The sequence below is a fragment of the Triturus cristatus genome, chromosome 5_1 (assembly GCF_964204655.1).
Source record: "Triturus cristatus chromosome 5_1, aTriCri1.1, whole genome shotgun sequence".
Taxonomy (NCBI): Eukaryota; Metazoa; Chordata; class Amphibia; order Caudata; family Salamandridae; genus Triturus; species Triturus cristatus.
This window is the reverse complement of record NC_140587.1, coordinates 409,775,134-409,800,887: the sequence shown is the minus strand read 5'-3', so window position 1 is coordinate 409,800,887 and position 25,754 is coordinate 409,775,134. Positions and strand designations below refer to the sequence as shown.

The window sequence follows — 25,754 nt, the reverse complement described above, 5'->3', positions numbered from 1 at the left end:
GGGTTGGCCATAAGCAGACTGTAATTTTTAGGTCGAGCATTCGAGACCTCTTGTATATACTTTAGTATATACTTATATGTGTATGAAGTTTGTGGGCTCTGGAGATCAGCCTTCGTACTTGACTGCTTCTGCTTCGGGACTTTTTTTCTGTTCAACTGCCTCTATTTAGCTGACTTGATAGAAAACGTCCAGTAGATGTCAGTAAAATACCAGAATTGCTTTCTGCTTGTTCAACTGCCTCTATTTAACTGTCTTGATAGAAAATGACCAGTAGAGGTCAGTAAAATACCAGAATTGCTTTCTACTGAGGGACTTTCTTTTTTTTTTGCCACTGCCTCTATTTAACTTTCTTGATAGAAAACGACCAGCAGAGGTCAGTAAAATACGAGAATCACTTTAGCATTCTCTAGATTCCAGTCCATAGAAATTGTCTTCCACGAGCACCTGCAGACAATAATATTTTTTTAAATCTTGTATTTTCAGTTATATGAGCACCGAAGGCCCTGATTTTATATTAAAAACAGAGCTTTGGACTATACCATTTTCCGCTGAAAGGCAATATTTCTCTCCATGTGTTCCAATACCTTGCGTGTCACGCAGTTTGGTGCTTACTTTCCCTCCATGTTAAAGAACAATAGATATTTCAGCACCAAGGCTAATGTGCTGCATAGTTAAAAACATAAAAGGTCCCAAAGGCAAGATCGATTGCATTGCAAATGCTTGTTTGTTAAGCCTACAATAATTCTTTAGCAACCAGCCACCTTCCTCTGTCTAGTAGGCAGGCCCTAAATACAACATCAAATTGATTAGGGATAATTGAAAAAATACTTTGAGGCCAACTATGTTATTTTACATATATTCTAGAGGTAGAAACATAATATTTTCAAAGGGCAGCAAATGAGAAATCACCAGTTGTTGCTGCTCAGAGCACTGAAACAAGATAAAATTGGCAAAGTTGATCATCACATATTTAAAAAAGACACACTGTTGCCAGTGGCCTATCTTGCTAGAGTTGTTAAAGAATCGTTTGTGCATTTTCAGTAGAAGAACCAATGTTCAAACTTGTTTTTTGGAAAAACAAATTGTTTAGTTCTGGACCTGACCGTGCCCTCTTGCAGTAGTGATTTGGAGTTGTTATTCCAGTTTGTGACATTAGTCAATGACTGTTTGAAGAGGTGGCCTATTTGATGGAGTAGATTGGCAGGGGTGGACAGGAATAATTTGTGTGTCTAACTATGCCTATTTTACCAGTCTGGCTAAAGTCAATTGACAGATTCTTGCTTCCAGAGTCGATCTAAGTGGGGCGTCTTGAGAAAGCTTAGAACTACCACTTGCTGTTGTTGTGTATTTGCAGATTGTAAGAAATTGGTTTAATGGTTGAGGAGGGATAAGCCCTTCTCAAGCAGTGACCACACTTCTTCTTAAGGTGAAGTCACATGCAACCCTAAATTAACCTGTGCTCAACCCTCGGGTAGCTTGGCACAGGGCGTTCAGGCTTAACTCAGAGGCAATGTGTAAAGTATTTGTGCAACACTTCAAACAGTATCACAGTGACACCACACGTCAAAGGAAGCCCACAACAGAGTTAGAAAAATAGAGTAGATGGTAATAAATAAAACAAGACCAAAACGTTAAAAATCCAATTAGTATAACCGGAGATATTGATTTTTACATTTCTCAGAGAAAATAGCACCAAAAGTGTGGATGTGTAGTTGCGCTGGACCGGAACAAAGTGACAAGTTCAGGCCAATTGCAATGGAGCACAGTCGACTACAGGAACCCAGTTAGGCCCGCTGAACAGAGTACCTTAAATCCTGGTTTGCAGAGCATTACGTGGATCTGAGCCAAAGATGCATTGCACAGCCATAGCAATGCGTCGGTTCTGAAACACTGTGAGGCTCAGGCTGCGATGTAGAGTTCGGCATCATCATCAAGACTGCAGTCAACGAGGGATGCGAGGGCCTCCACTGAGGATGTGTCATGCAGCAGCGGTTCTGAAGGCATTGCGTGCTGGAGCTGTAATGCGGTTCTTTGCGACAGGTCCAAGCCAGGCAGCAGCATCAATGCATTGGTTCTGCTGAGGTTGTGCCGTACAGCAAAGTAGATGTGTTGTTTCTGCTGGGTCCACAGAGGCTGGTATGCACCATAAGCCCTCTTCCAGGAGTCTAGGAATGGGGTGGAACCACTTGATGGAGTAGACTCACAGTTGCAGAGTCCAGGTGCAGGTGCACAGTTGTTGAAAGCTTGTTATGTGCCTGAGGATTCAGATCAGGAGGCCAGCCAACTAGCCCATGGAGTCAGTCTGGGTTCTGGTTTTAAAAAATGCAGGTCCAGTCCTTCTTACCCAGGCAAGAGGACAGCAGGTGGATGATCAGCACAGCAAAGAAGAAGTCCAGCAGCGGACTTACAAGTAAATTAAATATGCCAATTGGGAATAAGCCAATCTTACTATGTTGTAACGAGTGAGCACATGCACTTTAACATCAGTTAGCAGTGGTAAAGTGCACAGAGTCTGAATGCCAGAAAAAAACAAGGTCAGAAAAAGTTGGAGGAGGAAGGCAAAAAGTTGGGGGAAAGACCACCCTAAGATTGACAGATCTAACATAGATCAGACAGGCAAATGCACACAACCACAAGAATGCTACCAGAATATCAAGTTTTAAATATTGCCCTACAAAAATGTTGTAGCCAAAATATGAACTACAAAAATCTTGTGAAGGTTAGTATATATATGTAAATCTAGATTACCAGCACAAAAATTCGGTAGATGATATTCTTGCTACAATATTTTTGTAGCACAGTATTTTGGTGCTCGGTATGCTAATATGTAACCCCTCGGTTGCATGCTTTGCAATTCGCCATTAGCACTTTTGAGAGAAATGTCATTATTGAACTGGCCGCTCAGTGCAATGACCTGGGTTATAGATAGATATGTTCTTAAAATCATTGTAAACACTGGAGTAAATAGTTTAAAAAGATGTGCACAACTACAGCTGGAGTTTTGTTGGAAAGAAAACATGTCAAAGCCCAGACACTGTGGAACAGGTTTGAGTGTGACGTAAACAGGAAGAGCCTTCTCCTGGCTCTTTGAAGGAAGTGTACCCAGTCTGTGTACACAGGCCACGCCATCTCCAGGGACGTTATGTAATAGTAATTGTATAAAGCACACAAAAGCCTCACCTCACTTCATCAAAGAAGAGAAAGTTATATTCCTAGGCAGGGAATTACAAAGGTGACGGTGGATCCAAGTGTATATTTTCAATTTGGAGGTATAGACCCTCGACACATATGTCCATCAACGTAACTTAATGCCAGTATGAGCACACGCAGCATCCTGTACCTCTGCCCCTCCTGATGGCTGCTTTTCTTACCCTGAGCTTCTGAACAGCTTCCTGTCTGCTGCTAAGAAGGAAGCGCACGGAATAGCAGCAATAGAAAGTAAACAGTGATCTTACTGGCAGGTGCATAGCTTCAGGGGGTGTGACACCAACCAAATAAATGCATTCTTGGCTTGAGAGTTGGGTCTGGGGGTCCTGGGTGGGGGTTCCTTTGTCTTTGTTGGTTTTTCTCCATCGACCTTTGACTGAGAAGTTTTACTCTGTTACATTTTTTGATCAGAGACTTAGACCCACCTCATGCAAATCAGTAGTGACCCTGTTCCTCATACGAACGGTCCATTCCCGACCGGAACATGTCATCCCTCAACCCTGCGGCATAGTGTTTTTAGTTGGGAAATTTGAAATTGACACCCGCCGAATATCACGGTCCAAACAGCGCCCCTGCTTTCGGGCTAATGACATGTGTCGCACTCCTGGTTATAAAAATATCCAGAAAACTAAATAACTGCACAGTCAAGGTATTTCCTCAGGCAGGTACTGCCTATGAACATCGATTCAGCAAATGACTGGGCTACCGGAAGTGATACCATGCACCCTTTGACCCCCAACCTATCATATAACAGAGTTGACCCACTGTCACATCCTTAATGCAGAAACTGCCTTCTACTTTCTGCTGAGGAGTGTGCGAAGGGGTTTGTGGACAGGCAATGATAGGACACAACAGCAAGTAAACAAGGCTCATAGAGTCCAGTTGTGTTAGGTTCCTGTAGCATCTTTATGACTTCTGACAGCAGAGGTACCAAGAGGAGACCCAATGGTACCCAAGGGCAAGCCAATGATAGCAGATGCAACCTCCTGCTCAACTAATTCACTTTCATGCCTTTCCTAGTTTCCTCAATGACCGTGAGGAATGCAACAGGCACCATTTTGTCGTCCACATTCTTCCATGTAAAAAATGCAATAAAATATTCTAACAAAAATCTCACATTAGAGTAATAAAAATTCAATGTCAGGATGCAAATCGCATAAACTATTGTTTCCTCGGAAGCACATTTTGAAAAATGTTTTAAGTGATCTTGCGCGTTTCCTCCAGGCAATATCCGGAGGAATTTCCCCTGCCAAAAACCCAGAGCCAAGTGCAATTTGAGCTTCACGTGCAATATGAACCTCGGCAAAAAAAACTTTAGAAACCAAAGCCGCCATTACATCAGCATTCATAATCAAGCTGCTTTGTCCACTTTCTCTCTCTGTCACTGCCCTCATCACCCTAGAGAGCAAGTAGCACCCCTGGTCTGTTACCTTACATCTGATTGATGCCCATGTGGAAGTCCTTTGTAAGAGACATCAAAAAATAAATGCTGTAAATATTCTATGTTAGGAGCGCCTTCCTGGCAGCAAAGTACATTTTATCCAGATAGAGATTTTAGGGAAGGCGAAGTATATAAACGTATATACAATGTTGAAGAGACATTTTCCTGTTTAATAATTCACAATTCGATTAAAAATAAGCGAACTTGACCTGGGATGCAAGTAAAAAAGTGTCTTGCTATATGTTTATTGATGTATTTATTTGATCATTTATGGAGAGTACCTGGACTTGTCAGCACGAGGGTGCTTCACATTTGTAACAGATTAAGAACATTTGGAAGCCCATTGAGATGTGGAGAAAGATTTTAAAAAACGTTCTAGAGAACAAAGGATGTTTTTCAGATTTGAGACTCTCACTGAGAGAAGCTACTAGTATAATTAAGAGATTTAGTCTGAGAATTATCTGAAAAGGTCAGTCTTGAGATGCTATGGAAGGTAGACATTGGGCTCAGTGTGCTAAGGTTCGTAGACAACAATGGCTGCCCCCGAGGAACACTGCTTTGAAATTCCTTGGTTTCACGAAGAAGGGTTCTTTGACTTCTGAGGCGCCTTGAGTGACTGGAAACCATGAGTAGCTCACTAGGACGGGTGGAGTATTTTCATGAATGGCTCTCTGCATGAAACAGCAAAGTTTGAGCATGATTTTGGCTGTGATGGTAGCCAGTGTAAATGTCACAGTAATAAGGTGATATGTTCATATCTACCTGCAGTGTCAGAGTTACAGATTCATTTAGCATGATTCTGGGTGGAGCAATGTGTGTTTGAGAAGCTCCTGCTAGGATGGTATTTCTGAAGTGGAGCCTTGAACAACTGGGGCATGAATTGCTGTTTTCAGATGGACAGGGGATGAGGTGACTTTTTTCGCGGTATGTTGGTGGAAGATGGCAGATTTAGCCGCACTGCTACTGTTGGAATTTAGCATGAGGTTTGAGTCCAGGATGAAAACCTAGGGATTTGGCTGATCAAGTTAGAGTTGATAAGAAACCCTCTTATTTCCTGGGACGAAGATAGAAGGAGGAATTATGTTTTTGGGGAATGTCTTTGAAGGGATATCTTCCACATCCAGATTTGAAGTTAGCAGCAGCAGTGTCTTAGGGTAGAGATGTCATCAATCATTGAGTTTTTTTTATATGTAGCTGGGTGTTGCATGCATATTAGTGCAGAGTTACGCATGAGTTGCTTAGGTTTAAGTTTACAGCCTTCATGTATAGATAAACAAGGTCAGGGCTAGAATTGAACCGTCGGGGTGAGACTTGAATTTTGGAGGTGGTGGAGGCAAGGTCTACAATGTTCACTGATAGGGATTTGTTGGTAAGAAACGATTTGAATCTGGATAGGACCCATGCAGAAACCCATGCATTGCTCAAGAGTTTTCGATGATTGACTGTATCAAAATCTGCAGATAATTCCAGAAACCTAACAGGGATGAGTCTCCTATGTCCAAAATACTAATGGTTTAAAGTCACAGTTTCAATGTCAGAGCCAGGTCTAAATCCTGGTTGATAGTTGCCCAGGAGGTGTTCATTAACAATTGCTTTTCGACGGCTTTTTTTGCTGCTTGGGTGATGTTGATATTAGGCTTTTTGATTATGCAGTGCTGTCGCTGATCTTCAATAGAGTCGGGAAGATACCTAGGTCAACTCAGGCATTAATCATGAGCGCCCTGAACCATGGAAAATGTTGAAATTGGCTTTGATTATTTTGGCAGATATGTCAATATGGAAATTGGGTCTTTTACAGATACCACCAGTTCCTCTGTAGTGATCAGTGAGAAAGAGTTCAACGGGTGAGACTATTCAGGAGGGAGAGGATTACAATGGCGGCGTTCATGTCAATGTTGTTTTTTATAAGTTTGATTCTTTTTGCTAAGTTTATGAGGAATTCCTCACAATTTTCCTATGTGGGAGTAATAGATTGCAGAACCAAATATTTTGTGAAGTGTTTGAATAGACATCAATTGGCACTGCCAAAGGACATTATTTGCACCTTAAAACAGGCAGATCAGTAGAGGCAATCTATCCTTAGTTTCTTGAACATAGAAAGTAATTGAGGTTGTTCCTAATTTCTCCCTTCATTTCTGTTTTCCTAAGCTGGCTTCTTGTTTTGGCTAATGACTCAGAGATAATAAGAACACAGAGAGAGAAAGGGAATTATAGTGGAGTCACTCTTGGTCCCCTTAGTCATCGATAAATAAACAATGAACGAGTGATTCCAAATGATTGGCGTAAAAAGGCAAAAGGAGTCACATCTGTGTTTTAAAAGAACCCTCACTCACCAACCTAGTTTGTGACATGCTTCATCATAGGGTTCCCACATTCAGCGGGGTCCTGGATCTTAACTGTACCAGGTGCTAAGAGGGTGTTTAGTCTTGGCGTATATGTTTGACTACAGACCAACACCCCCGTTAGGACCCATTGGTACTCACAAATACAGCACAACCCCCTTTACAGAATTAGGATATAATACACAACCCACCCTGGTGACAGACAACCTTCCATTTGCAGCTGTGATGCACATATATATTCACTAAAAAACGTGACTCAAACTCCAAACCACCCCAGTGTACTAGATGCCGATTCACACACAAGTGCACAAAACAGCAGAAACAAAAATGTAAGATTGCAGGTTTCCCAACCATTCATCCTCCACCCACAGCCTGTCATAAAAACAAATAAACACAAACCCGATATCTGCTAAGGTGTACTCACATTGCTGAACCACAGCTTGTCATCTATCATAGGGTCTCCTGCCCTAAAACTGGCCAATACCAACAAGCCCTAAAGTCAACACTAACAGTGGTGCCTTTTATCCATGCTTGTCTCATACAACATCACAGATGGTAAAAACTGTCCAAGGGTCCTACTCTGCATTTATCCAAGAACCATTCACTCTGCAGTCAACACTAACATGAAACTCTTACCTACCTGCTTGTCCCATGCATCTTTATTACCAATTCCACAGCCATAAAAACTTGAAAATAACTTAGGATCCAAACAGAACATTAACTACTCACACAATGTCACCTATTCACCAGTGGGACAAAACATTTCTTCTATGCCTCTCATCCAGGGAACTGTCGCTAAATCATAGACACGGTGGTGGCTCGCAGAGGGAGTGCTGCGGGGTGGGGGAGGGAGAGGGTGGGGGGTAGTGGAGTCGGACAGACGACGGCAAGAAGTAAAGGAAGTAAATAAATAAATAAAACTATTTACCTTGCGCACGCTGCATCGCCCACTCGGCAAGGTAGATCGTTTTATTGATTTATTTACTTACTTTACTCCATGCCGTCGAATGTCCGACTCCACTACTCCCCCCAGCCTGGCCCTCCCCCGTCCCGCCGCCCCACAGCACTCCCTCTGCGAGCCGCCACTGCCTAGACACAGTACTGCATCTCTCTTCACAAAAATGCTGACACAAGCACACACACACTCACAGAAAAAACACTTCACATGTTTATGACAGCATTTACAATACAGACATGCCCAACACTGTGAAAATTCTCACATTCGATGTACTAGTAGTGAATGGAACTAATAATGCCACAAAGCACTGGACCTCTCTGTGCAGCAAATACATGCATTTGGTCTTAAGTGAAATGGAATGTGCCTGTAGCACAGGGACTATCTTCCATTAGTTAACTCATTAAATTCGGTGTGCAATAAGGTAAAACTTAAAAAACATAACTTAGAAAATGTTTTACGCTAAACAGTGTGAACCTAAAACTCCATGTATCCTTAACTACTGTTCCTAAAGGTGAACCCAAATACACCATCATACACCCCACTGAAAATATTTTTCATTTTTCAAACACCAAGAAACACCTCCATGAATCTGCAGTATGTAGTTTTTAGGTCTCGCCTAGCGAACGCAGCGCATGCGTTGCTTTGCCTTGGCGAAACTATTGTTGTCGGTTTGGTGCGTGAAGGGAGACAAACCATGTGTGAGCACGGACAGGCGATGTGCACGCGCATGGCGTCTCCTCTCTGCCTCACACACTCCCACTGCACGCTCACACGCTCCCACCGCGCGCTTGTTTCCATTACCACCAAAGGACAAATCACATTAACTTAGATTGTTTTGTTTGCTGTCCTAAGTTTACTTTTTCACTGCTGCCTGAACAACCGTCTCTAAGCCTACCTTGCAGTGCAGGTTGAGCGTCCACAATGTGTCTGTGTAGGAGTCTAACAGAATGTGCATGCAATGAAGTATTGTTCACAGTAAGCCAAGGCACACTGTCAGTCCTCTGTGCTTTATAGGTCTTCTTGATGGGGCAGGGTGGGCTTTGGCTCTGCTCACAGGAGTGAGCTTACGTCTGTCACATCATTCAATCCGTTGTTTGGTGTGCCCTGCGCCGCCTGTGAAGTACTTGCATTGTAGTGTTTTAGGCAATGTTTTACATCAAAAAATGTATTCTGAATCGTCACGTTACATTATTTATTTCATTAATATATTGTGTGCAGGAGGCAATTGTTTTGTTTTTGCCCTGCAGCAGTCTTTATAATGTTTTTCTCACAATTCCGAATGCATGCCATAACTGTTGACTTTGCCAGTGCTTGTTTGCTTTGTTTTCTTGTCAAGGCCGTTCTTTCGCTAGTTGCTCTGCCCCGGGTACATTTTAACTTTTTTATTTTTATTTTTACTTATATGTAGTAAATTGTCTCTTTTCAAGTACAGGTATCCATAGATAGATGTTTGAAGGGACAAAGCACATGTACATCATTGGTGTTACAGTTATGGAATGTTAAGATGCTTTTCCTGTATACTTTTTCTTTATTTCTGAGTAACTTAGTTTTTGGGGATTTTTGATCATTTGCTATCATGCTGGGCAATTATTTGGCCTCAGATGCACTGCGCCAATGATTATCCATCAGCGTGTGCAGTTCTCTGTCTGTCCTGGTTGATGTAGCAGCAGGAAATCTATCTAAGTGTTTGAGGAATATTTTAAATACCTGAAGTGAGTCTGGAACTGTGCTCATGGATTTATTTGCATTATGTGATATGCAAATAAAAAATAGGCACCAAGGATCCCTGTTGTTCTAGTTTTTGTCTTCTTCCCTTAGGTCCTTATGTGCATCTTCTATACCCTGGAACTTTATTGCAGTTATGGTGAAAATGTGGAAAATCTCAAAAATGTTAGTTTGGGTAAAGGTGAAGAAGTGCATTTTTGGTATAGATTTGCAGCCTTTCGCACAAATTTAAAGTATCCTTCATGTGTTCTGCCTTCTATTATATGTCAGTAATTCTACCTACACATAAAGACCCTACACCAGTAAGTGTGGAATCTTTCATTTGAACAAAATTCTAAAGAGCTGTAATGGAGCAAATTATTCTTTTAAGCACTCTTACAGCTAAGCAGCTGAAACCACTGGGGATAGTAATGAAAACAACGAAGGTGAAAGTCGACTCAACTTTATACAAGTATTTGCAATGCAATCGGTCTCGCATTTACACATGTTTGAGCTATTGACATTGTAAATGACAATGCCTTTTATTTTTGTTTTTAAAACATAAATAAAAGGCATTGTCATTTACAATGCCAATAGCTTAAACTCGCGTACATGCGAGACCTATTGCGTTGCAAATGCTTGTTTCATCTCTGCCAGCTACTTACAACATTCAGTCGAAAGGCACATTCTGGGAATGTGGGGTAAAGCACTCCCACACCCACCCCCTTGGGGTTCCTAAAATCTACAGATACCCTGTAATCTCCCCAGAACTTCTTAAGAAATACAAACCTTTTTTTCACTTGTCCTCCAATCAATTTTCCATTTTAAAGCACAATTAAGGAAACAAGGCCCTATCAATAATAGCTTGTACGCACAAGGTTCAGACTGCGAGTGGTGGCATCCACCTGACATCCCACTCCCATTGGCTGAGCCATGAGACACAGACCGCCTCCCCAGCAGGTGAGCAGATTCATGGACTCACTTCAAACCTCCACTGGACCAGTACATGCCCATCCTTCCAACTCATTACTCACCAGACAAGCAGTGTATTTGGGGCAATGTAGGTTGTGTGTGTGTCTCCTCCTCTATGTCTCTTTCTGGATTGGAGACCTCTCTCCCACTCATTGCTCTCAGCCCCACACCAGAAGAGGATCTCATCTCCATGAATGCAGGGTAGGAATGCATGACTTTACAATGCATGCAATTACACGTATGGATAATTTTCCACACAGCATTTATCACACAGATGCTTTTGCAATGCATACCTTCACCACGGATGCCTTTATCTCACATGGTAAGTATATGTAAGGTAAGTATATAATTTTTTTTTTTTTAAGTAACCTAATCTGTTTCTTGAGGGGGAGTTAAACCTGTCATCCCCTACATAAATGTTTTGCCCACCCCTCCCCCTCCCGAAACACCTCCCTCCTTTTTTTTATTTACTCCAAAACACCCTTTACCAGTACTTGCCTCTAAATCCTAAATTGACCCTTACCCAGTGTCGGACTGGGACAGAAAATAGGCCAGAGCACCAATAGAAAAGTGGCCCTCATTAGTGAATTAGATAGCTAAATAAGCTTCCCATGTTTACAAATTGAGACAGGTTTAAACTTGTAAAGACACGTTTTATGTGTGTTATGCAAGCAAGGGATACTGCATAGATTTGAGCTTGCTGCAGGCAACGTCTGTTTTAATGGCAGGGAAATAAACAGTAAAAATCATCCCAGCAGGCCATAAAATAGGCTCACAAACAGCCATAAAATGGGCCCACATTCTGTCCTCTCAGACCAGCCCATGGGGCACTGCCTGATTGCCCCATGGGTTAGTCAGACTCTGCCCTTACCCCTCTTTAAGTCTACGCATCCAACTAAGGTAATTGGTGGTAGTGCTCCTTGAAGAGAGGGAGCATATTACAATGAACTGACAGAGCACGGCGTTAGCCTCCTTGCCTTAACACCGCGCCCCACCACTTCAGAAACGCAGGGGTGCACCATATTTATAATAATATGGTACAGCCCTGCATTTCCCCCTGCGCTGGTGCTAAACTTAGCAGCCTAGCGCCACCGCAGGCACCCTTGCACTATAGTGCAAGGGTGCCGAGGGTGCCTGTGGTGAGGGGAAGATTGTTTATGTGCAGGAAGGTCTCCGTTCCTGCACATAAAACAATCTTTAAATGGCATTTTGTAACTTTTATGTGTACTGCTTAATGCAGCAAACATAGACGTTGCAAAACATAATTTTTTTTGTTGATTGTATATGTGCAGGAAGGGTCACCTTTCTGTACATAAACAATCAATGGCAAAAACGACGAGAAAAAAAGCATTTCTCCTTGTTTTGCCTGTTTAAGACTAGGTTTTTCCTGGTCTTAATTTTGGCGCTGCTTCCTATTAATGGAACGCCCACAGCAACACCCATTACCCTCCCCTTTCACGCACGCTAAGTACAGCATGAAAGGGTGCCTTATTTACAAGGCAGCGTTAAGCCATATTAAGTGGCTTAACGCTACCTTGTAAATAAGGGGAAGCCCCTCGCCACCACAACGTCACTAAGAGTGACGTTGTGGTGGCGATAGGGGCTTGTAAATATGCCCCGATGTGTCTTACTTTCTGAATAGTGGAAGGGTAGAACCAATTCTTCTTGTCATTTCTTTCCTCTGTCAAGGAATAAATGTGTTTTTAAGGTGGGCATGGGGTAGAGAGAAAGGGATTCCTGCACGAGGAAACATATTTCATCCTTTGAGAAGCACAGAAAAAAAATCTAAATGCAAATGTACTTTTGCGCCTTATTTCCGTATGTGAAAGTATCCACCTGTAACATTTATGTATAGGAAATAGTTACGTATGTGAGTGCTATGCAAATCTTGCAAATTCTCAGGAGTCCACCAACAACAATTCTTTGAGATTTCCTCGAGGTCTAAAATGTGCTCTAAATGTAGACTTTTTCCTGGAAGTTTTTTCTAGTTGGTTCAACCTAATAAACTATATAATGTTTTATATTGTTTTTTTAATTTTATCATCTGCTCTAATTTTATGTGGCACTGTGGTGTGTTTTAGTCATGTACACATGCATCAGACCCTTTGTAATGTAGGGAGTAGGGTTTTTTATCATATTGTTGGGATTTTTTTAATATAGCGCAGCCCTTCCCTGAACAGGCAGGAAAGAATTTGCCATATCAGTTAGGTGACTCACAGCCCAAACATGTATATGAAAGAATGGTGATATAGCTCATTAGAATTTCAAATATAAAGATAATCTATCAATGTTTTCCCACAACATATGTTACTATTATTATTATTATCATTCATTTACTAAGCGAGCTATGACCCAGCGGGCATCTTGGTGCTTCAAACTATCAGTGTTGAGGAGTTACTATCAGCAGGAGTAAAAAACCTAAGAGTTTGCTTAAGTATCAGTTATCCTTCCTACCCGGGTAGGAGCCACGTCTTTAAGTTCTTTCTGAAACTTAGTAGGTTTGGATTATTCCTTGGATGCATTGGCAGGTTGTTCCACATTTGAGCAGCCTTGACTTGAAAAGCTCTGCCTCTCTGCCATGTTTTTTTGAAGGGGGCACAGTTATCAGGTGTGGATCAGATGACCTCAGTCTTTGGGCTGGTTTATATGGTGCAACCTTTTGCTGTAAAGTATACATAGGGCCTTGAATGTCCACCGCTTCTTTACCGGGAGCCAGTGGAGTTCCTGCAGAGCTTTGGTTGCAGAGCCACTTCTCCCTTTGTTTAGTGCCAGCACCTGGATCCTCTGAACTCTTTTGAGCTCATAGTCTGGGCATCCTAAAAGTAATGTTGCAATAGGCCAGTCTGCTCATTATAGAGGCCTGTGCCACAAGTCTCCTGTACGGTTGTGGTACAAACAGAACAATTTTCTTTAGGCTTCCTAATAGCCCGTAGCATACAGCTACTGTTTTTTTACCTTTGTTTTCATTGAGAGCTGCTCATCAAAATGGACACCCAGGTTTCGCACTGAATGTGCCTGTTCTGGCACTGCTTTCATTGGCCAAGGCCAGAAATTGGAAGGAAGTTGTTCCTGTATACTTGCCGGGGAACAGCAGAGAAATTCCATCTTATCTTTATTATTTTCAACATATTCTGGTCAAGCCATTCTGCCATCTCTTTCAGGCAGGAGTGGAAGGTATTTATCTGATTTACATTCAATGTATCAAATGAGATAATCAGTTGGTTGTCGTCTGCATCATTTCCAAACTTTATCCCAAATAATTTTATCAGGGTCAGCAGCGGCATTTAATATGTGTTAAACAAGACAGGGCTCAAAGCAGAGTCGGACGGAACTCTGTGCTTAATGTTCTTATCGTAAGATATATATGGCAATGATAATCTCCTCATCTCAAATATATCCAGACATAAACATCACACAGAGCAAACTCCACTCTTTGATAAAAATAGCATATTAGAACTGAGCCCAGTTATCTTGATACAGGACCTATTTTCACCAACGCTCTAAGGCACATACTGCTAAAACACCAAGGACCCAACTTTGGGCCCGATTCGATCTCGTTTGGAAAGCATACCTACCGACTCGGTTTCAGAATGCTTTCTGTACGACTTGGATCGGGGGAGTCCGACCAAACAATACGATGCATTCGTATGCATCCGGATTCGATTCGGTCAAACTCCCATTTGCTTCAGTGGGAGCCTGTGCTCTGAATGAGAACACAGGCTTCCATTGAAGAAAGAGGCGGCTGGGAAAAATCGTGCCCTCTGTGGCAGACACCCCATGGTGCCTGCCACACTGTGCATGGTTGGAAAGAGGGGACCCATGGGTACCCCCACAGGCCCGATTTGGAGGGCCCCGGGTGAAGGTGGGCCTGCTACAGGCCCCCAAAGACTGATTCTGGCAGCCGTTTTGTTCTGGGCAAACTGAATCAGGAAGGCTGTCCAAATCTGTCTTCATACATGCTCGATCAGAAACCGAGTTCATAGAGCTGTACAAATCGGCTCGGGAAAGGCTCGTCCTGTCCAAATGCCTTCCGGAACTGATTCGGTCAGCATGGACGGTTTCCAGGCATCATACTTGGTCGTCCGGAACTGGGAACGAGTCGGTTGGAAACAAGAGCTCCAGATCGGTTTCGGCAAAGCCTAATCCAATTTGGAGCCCTTCCGACCGAGATCGCAATCGACCCCTAAGATGGGTCTTCTAATCAGGTGTTAAGTTGCAAATCATGGGTGTTTCCTCCCACTCTCTGCAGCAGGTGCAACCTAACGTGAATCGCAAGAACAAATAACACGTGTTTGATAACACTCGAACTGCAAATAACGTGCGTTATTGGTGTGTTACTGCCAGTTCTAGGACTTTTCACCATTGGAAATCCACCGATGCACGCAGACCACCTGTGAGTTTCCCATGGTTTAATATCTGTTCCTTTCATTATTTTTTGTAAGGTTTGCCGCCTCTTCACACCTCATTTTCTTCTTTTTCTTAGTTCTGGCCTTCCTTAGAACTCTTTGGTTAAAGGCAGCCGGCAACTCTGCCAGGTGGCAAGGGTGTAGGCCACGTTCAGGAAATTTCACAGCATTTGGTTCTGTAGCCTGCCTCCCTTGTGACCTGTGTGATTTTTAAACTGTGTGTTGTTCCATGTTATGGTGGTGCTCACATTTCCTATAGGGGTTATCCTGTATCCCCCATTTGCCTTCTGTTACACTCCTTCTGCATAGAGGGGAGAAGAGAACGCAGTGAGACCCTGGTGAGGGCTGAAGCAATGTTGAGCCACTGGTAAAGAAAAGTCCCAAATAATAAGTATATATGTAAACACTGTACTGAAAAATAACAAAATATTACATAAAAAGACATTCATAAAAAGAATTTCACTCTCCCACCCAGTATAACAACTATTCCAATTCATTGTAGTACCAGGTACAAGGATATAATATCATCTAAATTCACAGTTCTGATCTAACTTTCAGTTCTGTTGGCTTGGTGCTAAGACAATTGTCCCAGATGTATCCAGAAGCTGAGAGAGAGTGTGATGCCACTATGCTTTATCCTTCTGCCAGATACTCTAGTTTCACAGCCTCGACAAAGAGGGCTGCTTTGAAAGTCGTGTAGGAGGACCTTTGGAGCTTGACCAAGATGTTTATTGGTTGATTGGATGATACAATTGAGAATAAAGAATTTGTTTTTGAAGACAAATTCCAAGAGTTCAGCACTAACCAGTTCTGGAACTGTTACTTTGGATGCTTTCAAACTAAACTAACTGGGAGAAGTGACAACATGAGGCACCACGGGCTTCTGGTGCTGGAGGTACAGGTGCTGGAAGTAGCATCCCCACACACCCCTATACAGTGAAAGACTCTGTGGACATTGACAATAATGAAACACACCTACTTATACCTGCAATTATATATATTCATATTGAGCCCAATGGCTCTGACTGAAGTATAATATCGGTTATTGAGATGGCACCTAAAGGTTTCACAAGAAAACGCAAAGTGATTGCAAAATACTTTAATAATGCGACGTGTCACTTGCACTGCAGACGTGTCTGCCCATGTTACTGCTAGGTTTGTGAACTTTACTTACAATTGTATGATAAAATACATGTGTTTAGTTGTCTGCCCTCTGTGATAGCCACAAAGCCAGCAAACACTGCAGGGAATACATTAGAGAGGTACGGATTACCAGTGATCAAATTGAAAAAAGGTCAGTGATCACCCCAGTGTGTCTCATGCTTTGGCTACCATCCAGAACAAGTCAACGCTGAGGTGTCTGACAGTGCCCGTTAGTCGTAGACCTTGCTTTTCCAGGCCATAAGCGGCAGAGTGCCACTATGTAGGCAAGGTGACACCGGAAGGCGGCACACATATCTCACTTGTACTCTGGCATTGCAGGTGCTTTTTGACCCTGGTAAGCATCAGTTTTGTTTTGAAAGGTGGCGTCCCGCACGTGTGGTCAGTTGGTACTAGGAAGTCACCACCATCCCAAAGGCATGCCTTGGCATAGATGAAGTCTTGTAGCAAGGGTCCTTCTGGGTGACGTGGCATGCAATAACTATCACCCATCTACCCTGGAATGGCTGATGTGGTTGCCCGATAGGCTACTGTAATGTTCTCTATATTTTACATACGCTCTGGCAGTGACGTGCCCAGAGCCTTACTGCATGTGTCTCATCTCGCCAGAAAAGAAGTTCATGTATCCCAGCCTCTGACGTCACTTCACCGTCTTCTTATACAACCACAAGATCCTTATTCTGCTTTGTTCACATAGCTTCCCCTTGGTATGGTGGTGACAAGAGGCATTTTGACTTAGAGTTTTCAGCCAAGAAAGGCAAAGATATGTCAATCCGTTCCCCTGTGGCTTAAGAGTTCTGCCTCTGTCTGTGACAAAACCCAGAATTCTGACAGATGTGACGGGAAGAGGAGCGGTGTCCATGGAGCCCAAGGAATTAGACCATAAATGATCCTGTTCTTCGACCAGAACAACTCTCTGTTTTATTGAAACAGACCTAGAATGCATCTCATCATCCCAATATCAACTGCACTCATGCAGCTGTTGGCGCAGTGGCCTCACAGGACAGTAATAGATTAGTCGGTATAGAAGAATACAGTAAAGAAAGCCAAGCATGCATTTAAGAGATGGCATAAATATTAAAAACTCTGGGACCAAGGGAAGATAACTGGGCCCCGCCACCTTCAAGCCATTTAATGTAAGAACCATAAGCTATGATGGTAACAGCTTGGCTCCAATCCTGGAACAAAGATGTCAACCATTGTAGAGATTGTAGAGCAGGACATTCCATACAGATGGCTCTGAGATGCTCAGCCAGTAGGTGGTTGGAAACCATATGAAAGGCAGCAGAAAGAGCCAATAAAATTAGGTCTGCAATGCCCCCTCTATCCACAGTCGTGTGAAGATTGGCAAAGGGAAGTGCAAATGATGCACCCATTAGGGGGCTGCTGACAAACAGTTAAATTGCAGTTCAAAGACACTTGGCCTCTCTCTCACGGTGATCAAGACGCTGCAATAAAATCATCCCTCCAGCTGAAGAGCGTCAGTGTGGCCAGTGGTCAGTATTGCATTAGAAGCAAATCAAGGCTACTGCTAATAGCCCAGCGGGCTTTAGTATTTACAACTCTCTACCTGACCTGCTTTTATTGTCCTACATATTGGACCATAGTCAGTGGACAATATCAGAGTAGATGCCCGTAGACGTAGAGCTGTACTTGGTTTCCAACATGGACATCAATCACCAAAATGCCAGTGGTAGTGGAAGTGACATCACATGCTCTTTGACCTTCACTTACAGTCAGAGGCACATGCTTACACATACACACATGCACACATACATACACTCTCTGTCACACAAACACACTCTCACCCGCAAGCATGCACACAACTTAGATTTGAAAGGATTTTTTTTTTTACTTACCTCAGCTGCCAGGGAAGGACATATTCCAGCTAACTGTACTACCATTTTATTACAGTGATAGTGAATAATGTAATACTATTCAATACTAATGCAAAAAAAAAATGACAGAAAACATGGAAAGGGAGCCTCAACCAGTCCATAAGGTTGAGCTGCTACTGTTTTCCATGCACTGATTTTGCCACCTTTAAGGCCAAGGTTCACAAAAAAAGTACCAGGGGTCACAAGGGGCAAGCCAGAGGTCACAGCTGTGACCCCTGGTGACCCCTACATGGCGTCCATGGTTTCCAAGAAAGCAAGATGAACCTAAGGTCAACACTGCCCTTCACTGAAGTGAGGATCTGCAGTTACCCATCAGTCCATGTTCAGTTGTATCTTGTGGTTAGTCCTGTGGCCATGTTGGTTCAGTTCACTGCACCAACCTATCAGCCACTATTAATGCAAGATTACCCCTTTTTTAAAAACAAAAATGTCCTTCATTGAACAAATACACATCCAGAAACAGAGCACTTGGCTGACTGGCAGTCACAGTTCGGTACTAAAGGTGATTGCATTCTACAGACCAAGTGCTCCTCAGAGTCTGCACTGATAGCGAAGAGGTGGTGTTCTGGTGGAGACATGCCTACCGCATAAATAAGCATCGAGGAGTTTGATTTGCTCTGAGCTGGACAGGAATGAATGAATGATCAAGACACCAGCATTCCCTACAGTCTGCCTTCTGTCAGAGTGCTTAGGTCTATATCAATGCTCATGGTCTGCAGCCATGCGCCTCAGGGTGGAAGTAGGAGCTGCTAGAGGCGCAGAAGGGCACAGCTCTCTGATGAATGTTGAACTCTTTCCCCATTGGGTCTGTTGAGATGAAATGTTGCCCTTAGCCTTGGCAGAATTTTCTCCACAATGTGAGGTTTTGTGAATTTGTATTTACTGAATGCTAAGTTCTCAGTACTTCTTGACTTCAGATTTTCCTAGTGACGGCCATTACATGTCCATGTCATATTCTATGGGATGTCTGGCATTGACTCCAGGCTGTAATCCTCCTGTGTGCCGCTGGGCTGATATGCTTGTTTCTCAGTTTCATCAGGGAACAGGGAGACGAGGATCACAAAGGCAAGGCTCTGTTCTTTTTATGCTTCCAGGCACTGAGACTCACAGCAAACCTGGGCCAGATCTGGAGCCAGGACCCATTGTCCCAACAAGCTCTGAGAGTAATCTTCAGAGCAGTGGGTACATAGGACAGTGCGACAGCTCTTAAGGTTGACAGTGAGGTTGGCACCTCAGAAACAATTGATGATAGTAGTTGACAGCATCATATTTTATAAGAAAAGGGTTCTTCGTCAGTGGTGATTGTAAGCCTCAAAAATATCTAATAAGGGATTTAAGGGAATTTCCTTTGTTGGGCAGCCATTAGCTTTTTTCAGTACCAAATGTCATGCCATGCATTTTGAACTTTCCAAATTGCCTCCATCCCTCATTCCTTACAAGCCTCTCCTGAAACCATTCGTTCTCCCAATTTGTGCAAATCCAAGACCTCTGACACATAGGGCCCCATTAGTATGGCGGGTGGACTTTGTCCGCCCGCCATATCCTCGGGAAATGGGACCGCCCGCTGAGGGTGCAGCGGTCCCGCACTCCCGATTAGGATGCGCCCGCCACTCTGGCGGGTGCTTGGCGCATGTGCAACATTGCCACAAAGGCAGGTTGTGCGTTTCAATGCACAACGTGACAGGCACCACGCGGTGCCTGCCACGTTGTTCATTGAAAGGCAGGGGGGTACCATAGGTACCCCCCATGTGCACCCCCCTCTCCCCAGAATCCCTGGGGGCCCGCTACGGGCCCCCAATGGCAAAAATCGCCTGCCTTTCCATGGCGGCAACACCCCGCCTGCATACTAATATGGATGGCGGTGTCTACCAGACACCGCCACCATATTAACTGCTTTTCCACCCGGTAGGCAATCGGGCGGATTGCCTACCGGCGGAAAACCGGCGGATGGTCTTCCCGTCCGCCGGGGTCCCCCCCACCATGGTATGGTGGTGGGGGGAATTCATATACGGGCGGTGGTTTTCTGTGCCCGTATGGCGGTGGCGATCCGCCCGATATCTTAATGAGCCCCTTAGTATCAGAGACATATTGAGACTGTGGAAATCGCACTTTTATGTTGCTCTTGCAGATGATAAATACCTTCACATCTAGCGTAATATGAGGCTTAGAGCTTTACATGTATAGGTTCAAAGGAAGGTTTTCTAAACTTTAATACACATATGATGCCATCACAGTGGTCACTGGAATGGTGAAATAATGTTTAGAATGATAAAAATTCACTTTTAGAAAAAGCTTTGCTGTACATGGTCAAAGACAATCATTAAGTCAGTAAGTGATAAGCTAGGGAGCTGGGTTGTGGATGATTAATTCATTGGGATGCAATGTTCCTTAAAGACGTGAGTCTTCAGCTCTTTCCTAAATTGGAGCAGCATTGGGTCGGTCCTGATGAATGCTGGGATGTTGTTTACAGATTTTTGATGCATACATGGAAAAGGCCTGTTGTCTTGTTTTTTTTGTTCTTTTTAACACTTCTTTGTCTGCCGTCTGTCCTGGTGTCCTGTCTGCGGCTCTGCAGGGAACCACCAGATGCAAAATAAGCAGGAGCGCTGGTAGAGATGGCTTTGTAACTAATGCAGCTGATTTCGAACTTGGTGCGGGCTGGCAAGCCTTTGGAGTTCAACCAGGGGTGATGTGATCATATATGTTTTCAGGTCCCGGATGAGACGTGTAGGATGCCCATTTGGGATGCTAATGTGGAGTCTGGAAGGACTTGGGGTAGGGCACCATTACCACCAACCTGATCAGAGTGTGTGAGGACTTGAATAGTAGTTTTCACGTCGTTTTCTGGAAGAAACAGTTTGACTTTCTTTAGATAAGAGAGCTGGTCCCAGGCTGTCTTTTTTTCTTGGCAATGTGTTCCTTGAGGGTGAGGTTCACGTCATTGAGCCAGGTTACTGTTCCTGGCAAATAACAGGACTTTGGGCTTGGTTGGGTTGAGCTTCAGGTACTTGGTGGACATCCAGGTACGGGTGATGTGCAAGCAGTGTTTGAGGCGTTGGATGCCTGAAGCAGAGAAGGCTTTTAAGTAGAGTTGTGTGCCATCGGCATATTGGGGAATCTTGATGCTGTTATCTGTGAGCAGAGCACCGAGTGGCTCCATATGAAGGTTGAAGATGAAGGGAGACACTATGGCACCCTGGGGGACTCCACGGGTGATAGGGATCTTTTGTGACCTGGAGGTGAAAGGGGAAAATCAAAGATAAATATATAAACATCAGAAATGTGTAAGGAGAGATAAGATTTCCAACATAGTCAAGGGGCTTCATGTTGTATTGTATAGTATTCCAGCATTTGTACACTGCTTAGTACTCCTACGTAGGGTGGTGAAGGACTTACGGTCTTGGATCCCAAGTTACACTGTGTACGATGTGTGGTTAGAAGGGTACTGTTTCCAGTTTATGTGGCATGTGTTTTTGTGATGTGCTGGATAACCACCGAGGCGCAGTTAACAATGGGACGTCGTGCCTGGCAGTATGGTCAGGCGCAGCCGTTGCGGGACGGGGTACGTGGGGGAGTCGACAGATGATGGAATAGGGAAAATAAATAAATAAATAAAACCTCTTACATAGCGAGTCGGCCATGTGCCAAGCACAAGGTAAGTGGTTTTCTTTTGTTTTTCTTTTATGTCCCCCCATTCTACCCCATGGCTCTTACCTGCACCAGCCGTGGCTGAGTATGGTGTGGCTATGTGAGATATAGACATGCAAATTATAATTGGAATACAGAATAAAATCCACCAGAGAGAAGAGCCAGGAATCCTTATGGCAACATGCACCAGATATTGTGTGCTGCCTGGTCACAGACACTCATTGCAACACTGGAGTGCTGTTACCTTTCTGAATTTAAAAATGAGAGTGGCTGGGCAGAATTGGCTCCTGTTCCTTGAAGCCACACACGCTGTTCAAAAGCAGAGTGAAGTGCAGTACATTGTGTGCATGTCTCCTTGTTCCATATGCTAGTGTTGGCTGCAACACAGTGGAGGGTTGTCCCTGGACTGAAAACACGAGAATAGAGAACAATGTAACAAAAAGAAGACAGAAACTTGCAAACAATTTGAGGGCCTAAAAGGGGCAGAGGCATGAACTATACTGTGATTCAAGCCAACGCGCATCCATCCACTTCACAATAGCCACAGTCCTGGATCTGATCATAACTCTACAGCTCATGTGGGGCTGAGAGGAGACTGGAAGGGCTCTCACGCCTTTTACATCTGAGCGCCTAATTATGCAACCGGGAGCTCTAATTATAACTATAATTAGACAGGCAAAGATTTTTTGTTTTGGAAAATGTATAACATCAAATTCTATTTCATATCATGAGCTATTATTACAGCAAAAATTAAGTGCTACTTTTTAATTGCTACTTTTTTAATTAACATTACAGCCGATGATGTTGAATTTAATTCATTATGATTCATTATCCAGCTTATTTAGCTTAACGAAAGCAGTTATTTGTTTTAATTTTAAGTATTATTAGTTAATGCCCTGGCTTATTTTCTGCATAGGTGTTCAACATTTACAGGGTACATTTCAACAACTTTTAAACTAAGCATGTCTACTTTGAAAATGAGAACGGTCTAAAGTTAAACAGAAAGTATATCTTACTCTTGGAGAGCGCGTCTCAGCACCAGTGAACTCCATCACAGATAACATGTCCTCCTGTAAGGGGATGCGTTCATTATCTATATGCAGATTATTGGAACAATTGTAGAGAATAAACGGAGCTAATTATTTTATTAAGTGCATGTAAAGGATTGTAATTGTATTTATATACCGCTTACTGCCCCTGACGAAGCATCAAAACGCTTTTCAGATAAAAAACAACCCTGCCCTCTGTTGTTGCAGCAATAAAAGACTTCTTGTCCTGGTACCGAATGACACCACATTCAACAGCAGGAGAGTGTACACCAGTGAGGATGAGGCCTGGAAGTCATACCTGGAAAACCCCCTCACGGCAGCGACCAAGGCCATGATGAGCATCAACGGCGACGAGGACAGCGCGGCGGCCCTGGGCCTGCTCTACGACTACTACAAGGTAGACACTGGCTGACGTCACTTCGGCTGCTTATCAGTCTTTTGAGCATGCTGCTACACATGTATTTTTTAGTGTGTATAAACTAAACCACGCCTTCTGCCTTACATCCCAATTGGTGAAGACTGCGTAGGCAACATGTCAGGGCTGGACTGCCCGTACTGGGCATTGGGTGGTTTCCCGGGAGGGTTGGGCCGGTTTTGCAATTGTGGGGCCGGTTTTGTTACTGGGGGACAGTTTTCCAGCGGTGCTGCAATATCAAACCCCAGTAACAAAAGCAGCAGTGATTCACACTTGCACCCCTGTTCTCCCCAATAGGGGCTGGTCAACAATATTGCCAGGGCTGCTTTGAGTTCCCAGTATGGCCCTGCAACCTGTTCGATCCATGCGTAGTGTCGCAACCCCAGTCGGTCATGGGTGGTAACTGCACTGACTGGGGCAAAGTGACTACAGGCCTCACTTGTCCAGCCTATTCGATGGTAATCAGATCTTCGCCCAATATGAGGCCCATTCAATGTCATTTTATTTCACTGTACTTTAACCTCTTGCGTTATGGTTCTGATTGACTATCTGTAGTAATAATTATTGTACACTTTTAAAAAACAGTTCTAAAGTAATTACCCAACCCATAAGTGTAGATCCACAGAGAGTAATAAGCTGTTCCTTTATTGTTGAGGTGAGAGTAACCAACTCTCTATGCTTTGATAGCTGCCTAGGAATTCCTGAAAATGTATCCTAAGGAAAGATAAATATTTCAAAAAATAAATGCACACCCACACCTCTCCCTGTGCTTAGAATAATTATCTCAAGCTTTGTCGATTCACACTATTTTGTGGAATATCAGCATAGTTTCACTTTGACTTCTGGAGAACTGTAAAATGAGGAATACCATTAACATCCTATTGTCCCCTACTTTTAACAATATATACAGAGACTGGAAACCCAGGACCTTGCACACAACTTTCACAAATATACACATATGTGCAGGTGTTCTCTTAAGATTCTGTCCTGTTCCTTTACTTGGCTTTTAGAAGAGCACACAGCCCCAGTCTTAAGAGTACAGGGAACTGTAACACAGTCTCTAAGAGTTCAAACAGAGGTGCAAGATACAGTCAAAATATTGTTTTCCACAACACCCTTCTTCAGGATACTTCAGGATAAACCAAAATGTTAATAGCATAATCCTTTAGAAGCAGTGGATCTTGATAGTTGAAATCCAACATACGTGTCATGAAATGTAGGCTGCTCAACATTGCACTATGAGTGCCTGGCTAGGACGCTGTGAACCACAAGAAGAGTTAGACTTGAAGATCCAAGATGGCTGCCATCTCTCCAGTACTGTGAGAGTTTATAGCCTGCTGGAACTTGTTCGTCACTGCCAGTGCTCTGCTGAGTAGTACATCCTCCACACGCACGCAGCCTGAATGCTATCATTGCCAGCACCAACATTTACTTTCCTGAAAGGCATTCAGCACAAGCGAAATTATTGCTTCTCTGCACACAGGCTAGAATTAACAGTAAGCAGTACCTCTAGCCCAATTCCTGACAGTAATGACCTCCTTCGTCTTGGTATGCCTCGTTCCTCTAGTGGCTTCCTGGTGCAAGAGTTCTGGTTTTGTTGGCCAGCTATGTTGCTTTACATGTGGCTGGTGTATTGCCAAAGGGTCCTTCTTTGCAACCATCACTAGGGTCTATCCAGCCTTTAGTGAAATGAGGTCACTGGGTGATCCACGGTATTTAAAAGGCGTTACACTTGTCTCTTACTTATGTCTAGTGATCTGCGGTCTCAAGAGTGTGCTCGAACTAGGAGCTCTCTGCTTAGTGCATAGAAGCTTGAAGAAATGTGTCAACTCCTTAGTCTCTCTTGTCCACCCCCCTATGAATATAATTTAAAGAGACTGAAACCCTAAAACACTCTGGTTTCTGGTGATGGGTGTCACCCCCTCGGAGTTCAGCCATCTACCCAATGGGAATAGAAATATGAACGATGCAAGTTTTGAAAGGAGTAGTTAAACTTCTCCGAGTAGTTAACCTTTCAAATCACATTTTTGTGGTAAAGTCTATTCAGGCAAATGAGCTTCAGCCTTCAATGGCTGTTTCTACTTAAAGCCGCCCAAAACCTACCACGAGTGATCTCCTACATGTTCTCCCTTGAGGACGCTCTAGCACATGAAGTAAACCTGGGGTTGAGGGTGGGTCAAGAAGTGTAACCAAGAGGGCACATTTTGCCCTGCTTTGCACAATGAAGTAATTTGTGTAACTCTCTGCCGTGCCCTTTCTAGTGTAATGCAATCATTTTCTTCTGCTACATATTACTGACTCCCTTTCTATAATCCATACTTATTAATAATGCTTACAGCCTCAATCAGGATGGCTGATTAACAATGAATACAATGTCTGTTTAGGAAATAACTTGTAGGAAACTCCAGCAAAGCACAATCCCTCTTGGCCTCACTTTATGTACACACACCAGGGAGTTCTATAATTGCCCCTAGCACAAGCATGGATCCTCCATGTTCTCTGTGAACATATCTTTCATATTTACTACCTCTTTACAGTCTCATATCAGGACCA

The 25,754-nt window shown here is 43.4% G+C and overlaps 1 protein-coding gene and 1 long non-coding RNA gene across 2 annotated transcripts in view; one reads left to right on the top strand and one right to left on the bottom strand.

Moving 5' to 3' along the window:
* The window catches only part of GRHL2 (grainyhead like transcription factor 2), a 481,294-nt gene that overhangs the window by 140,646 nt on the left and 314,894 nt on the right, over nt 1-25,754 (top strand). Inside the window, exon 2 of the mRNA XM_085605159.1 lies at nt 22,994-23,183. Within this exon, the coding sequence (XP_085461285.1) occupies nt 22,994-23,183 (190 nt within the window). The remainder of the gene's footprint in view (nt 1-22,993; nt 23,184-25,754) is intronic.
* LOC146830957 (uncharacterized) overlaps nt 20,182-25,754 on the bottom strand; it is a 36,452-nt gene continuing 30,879 nt past the window's right edge. Inside the window, exon 3 of the long non-coding RNA XR_014961501.1 lies at nt 20,182-21,322. This is a non-coding gene — a long non-coding RNA (uncharacterized LOC146830957). The remainder of the gene's footprint in view (nt 21,323-25,754) is intronic.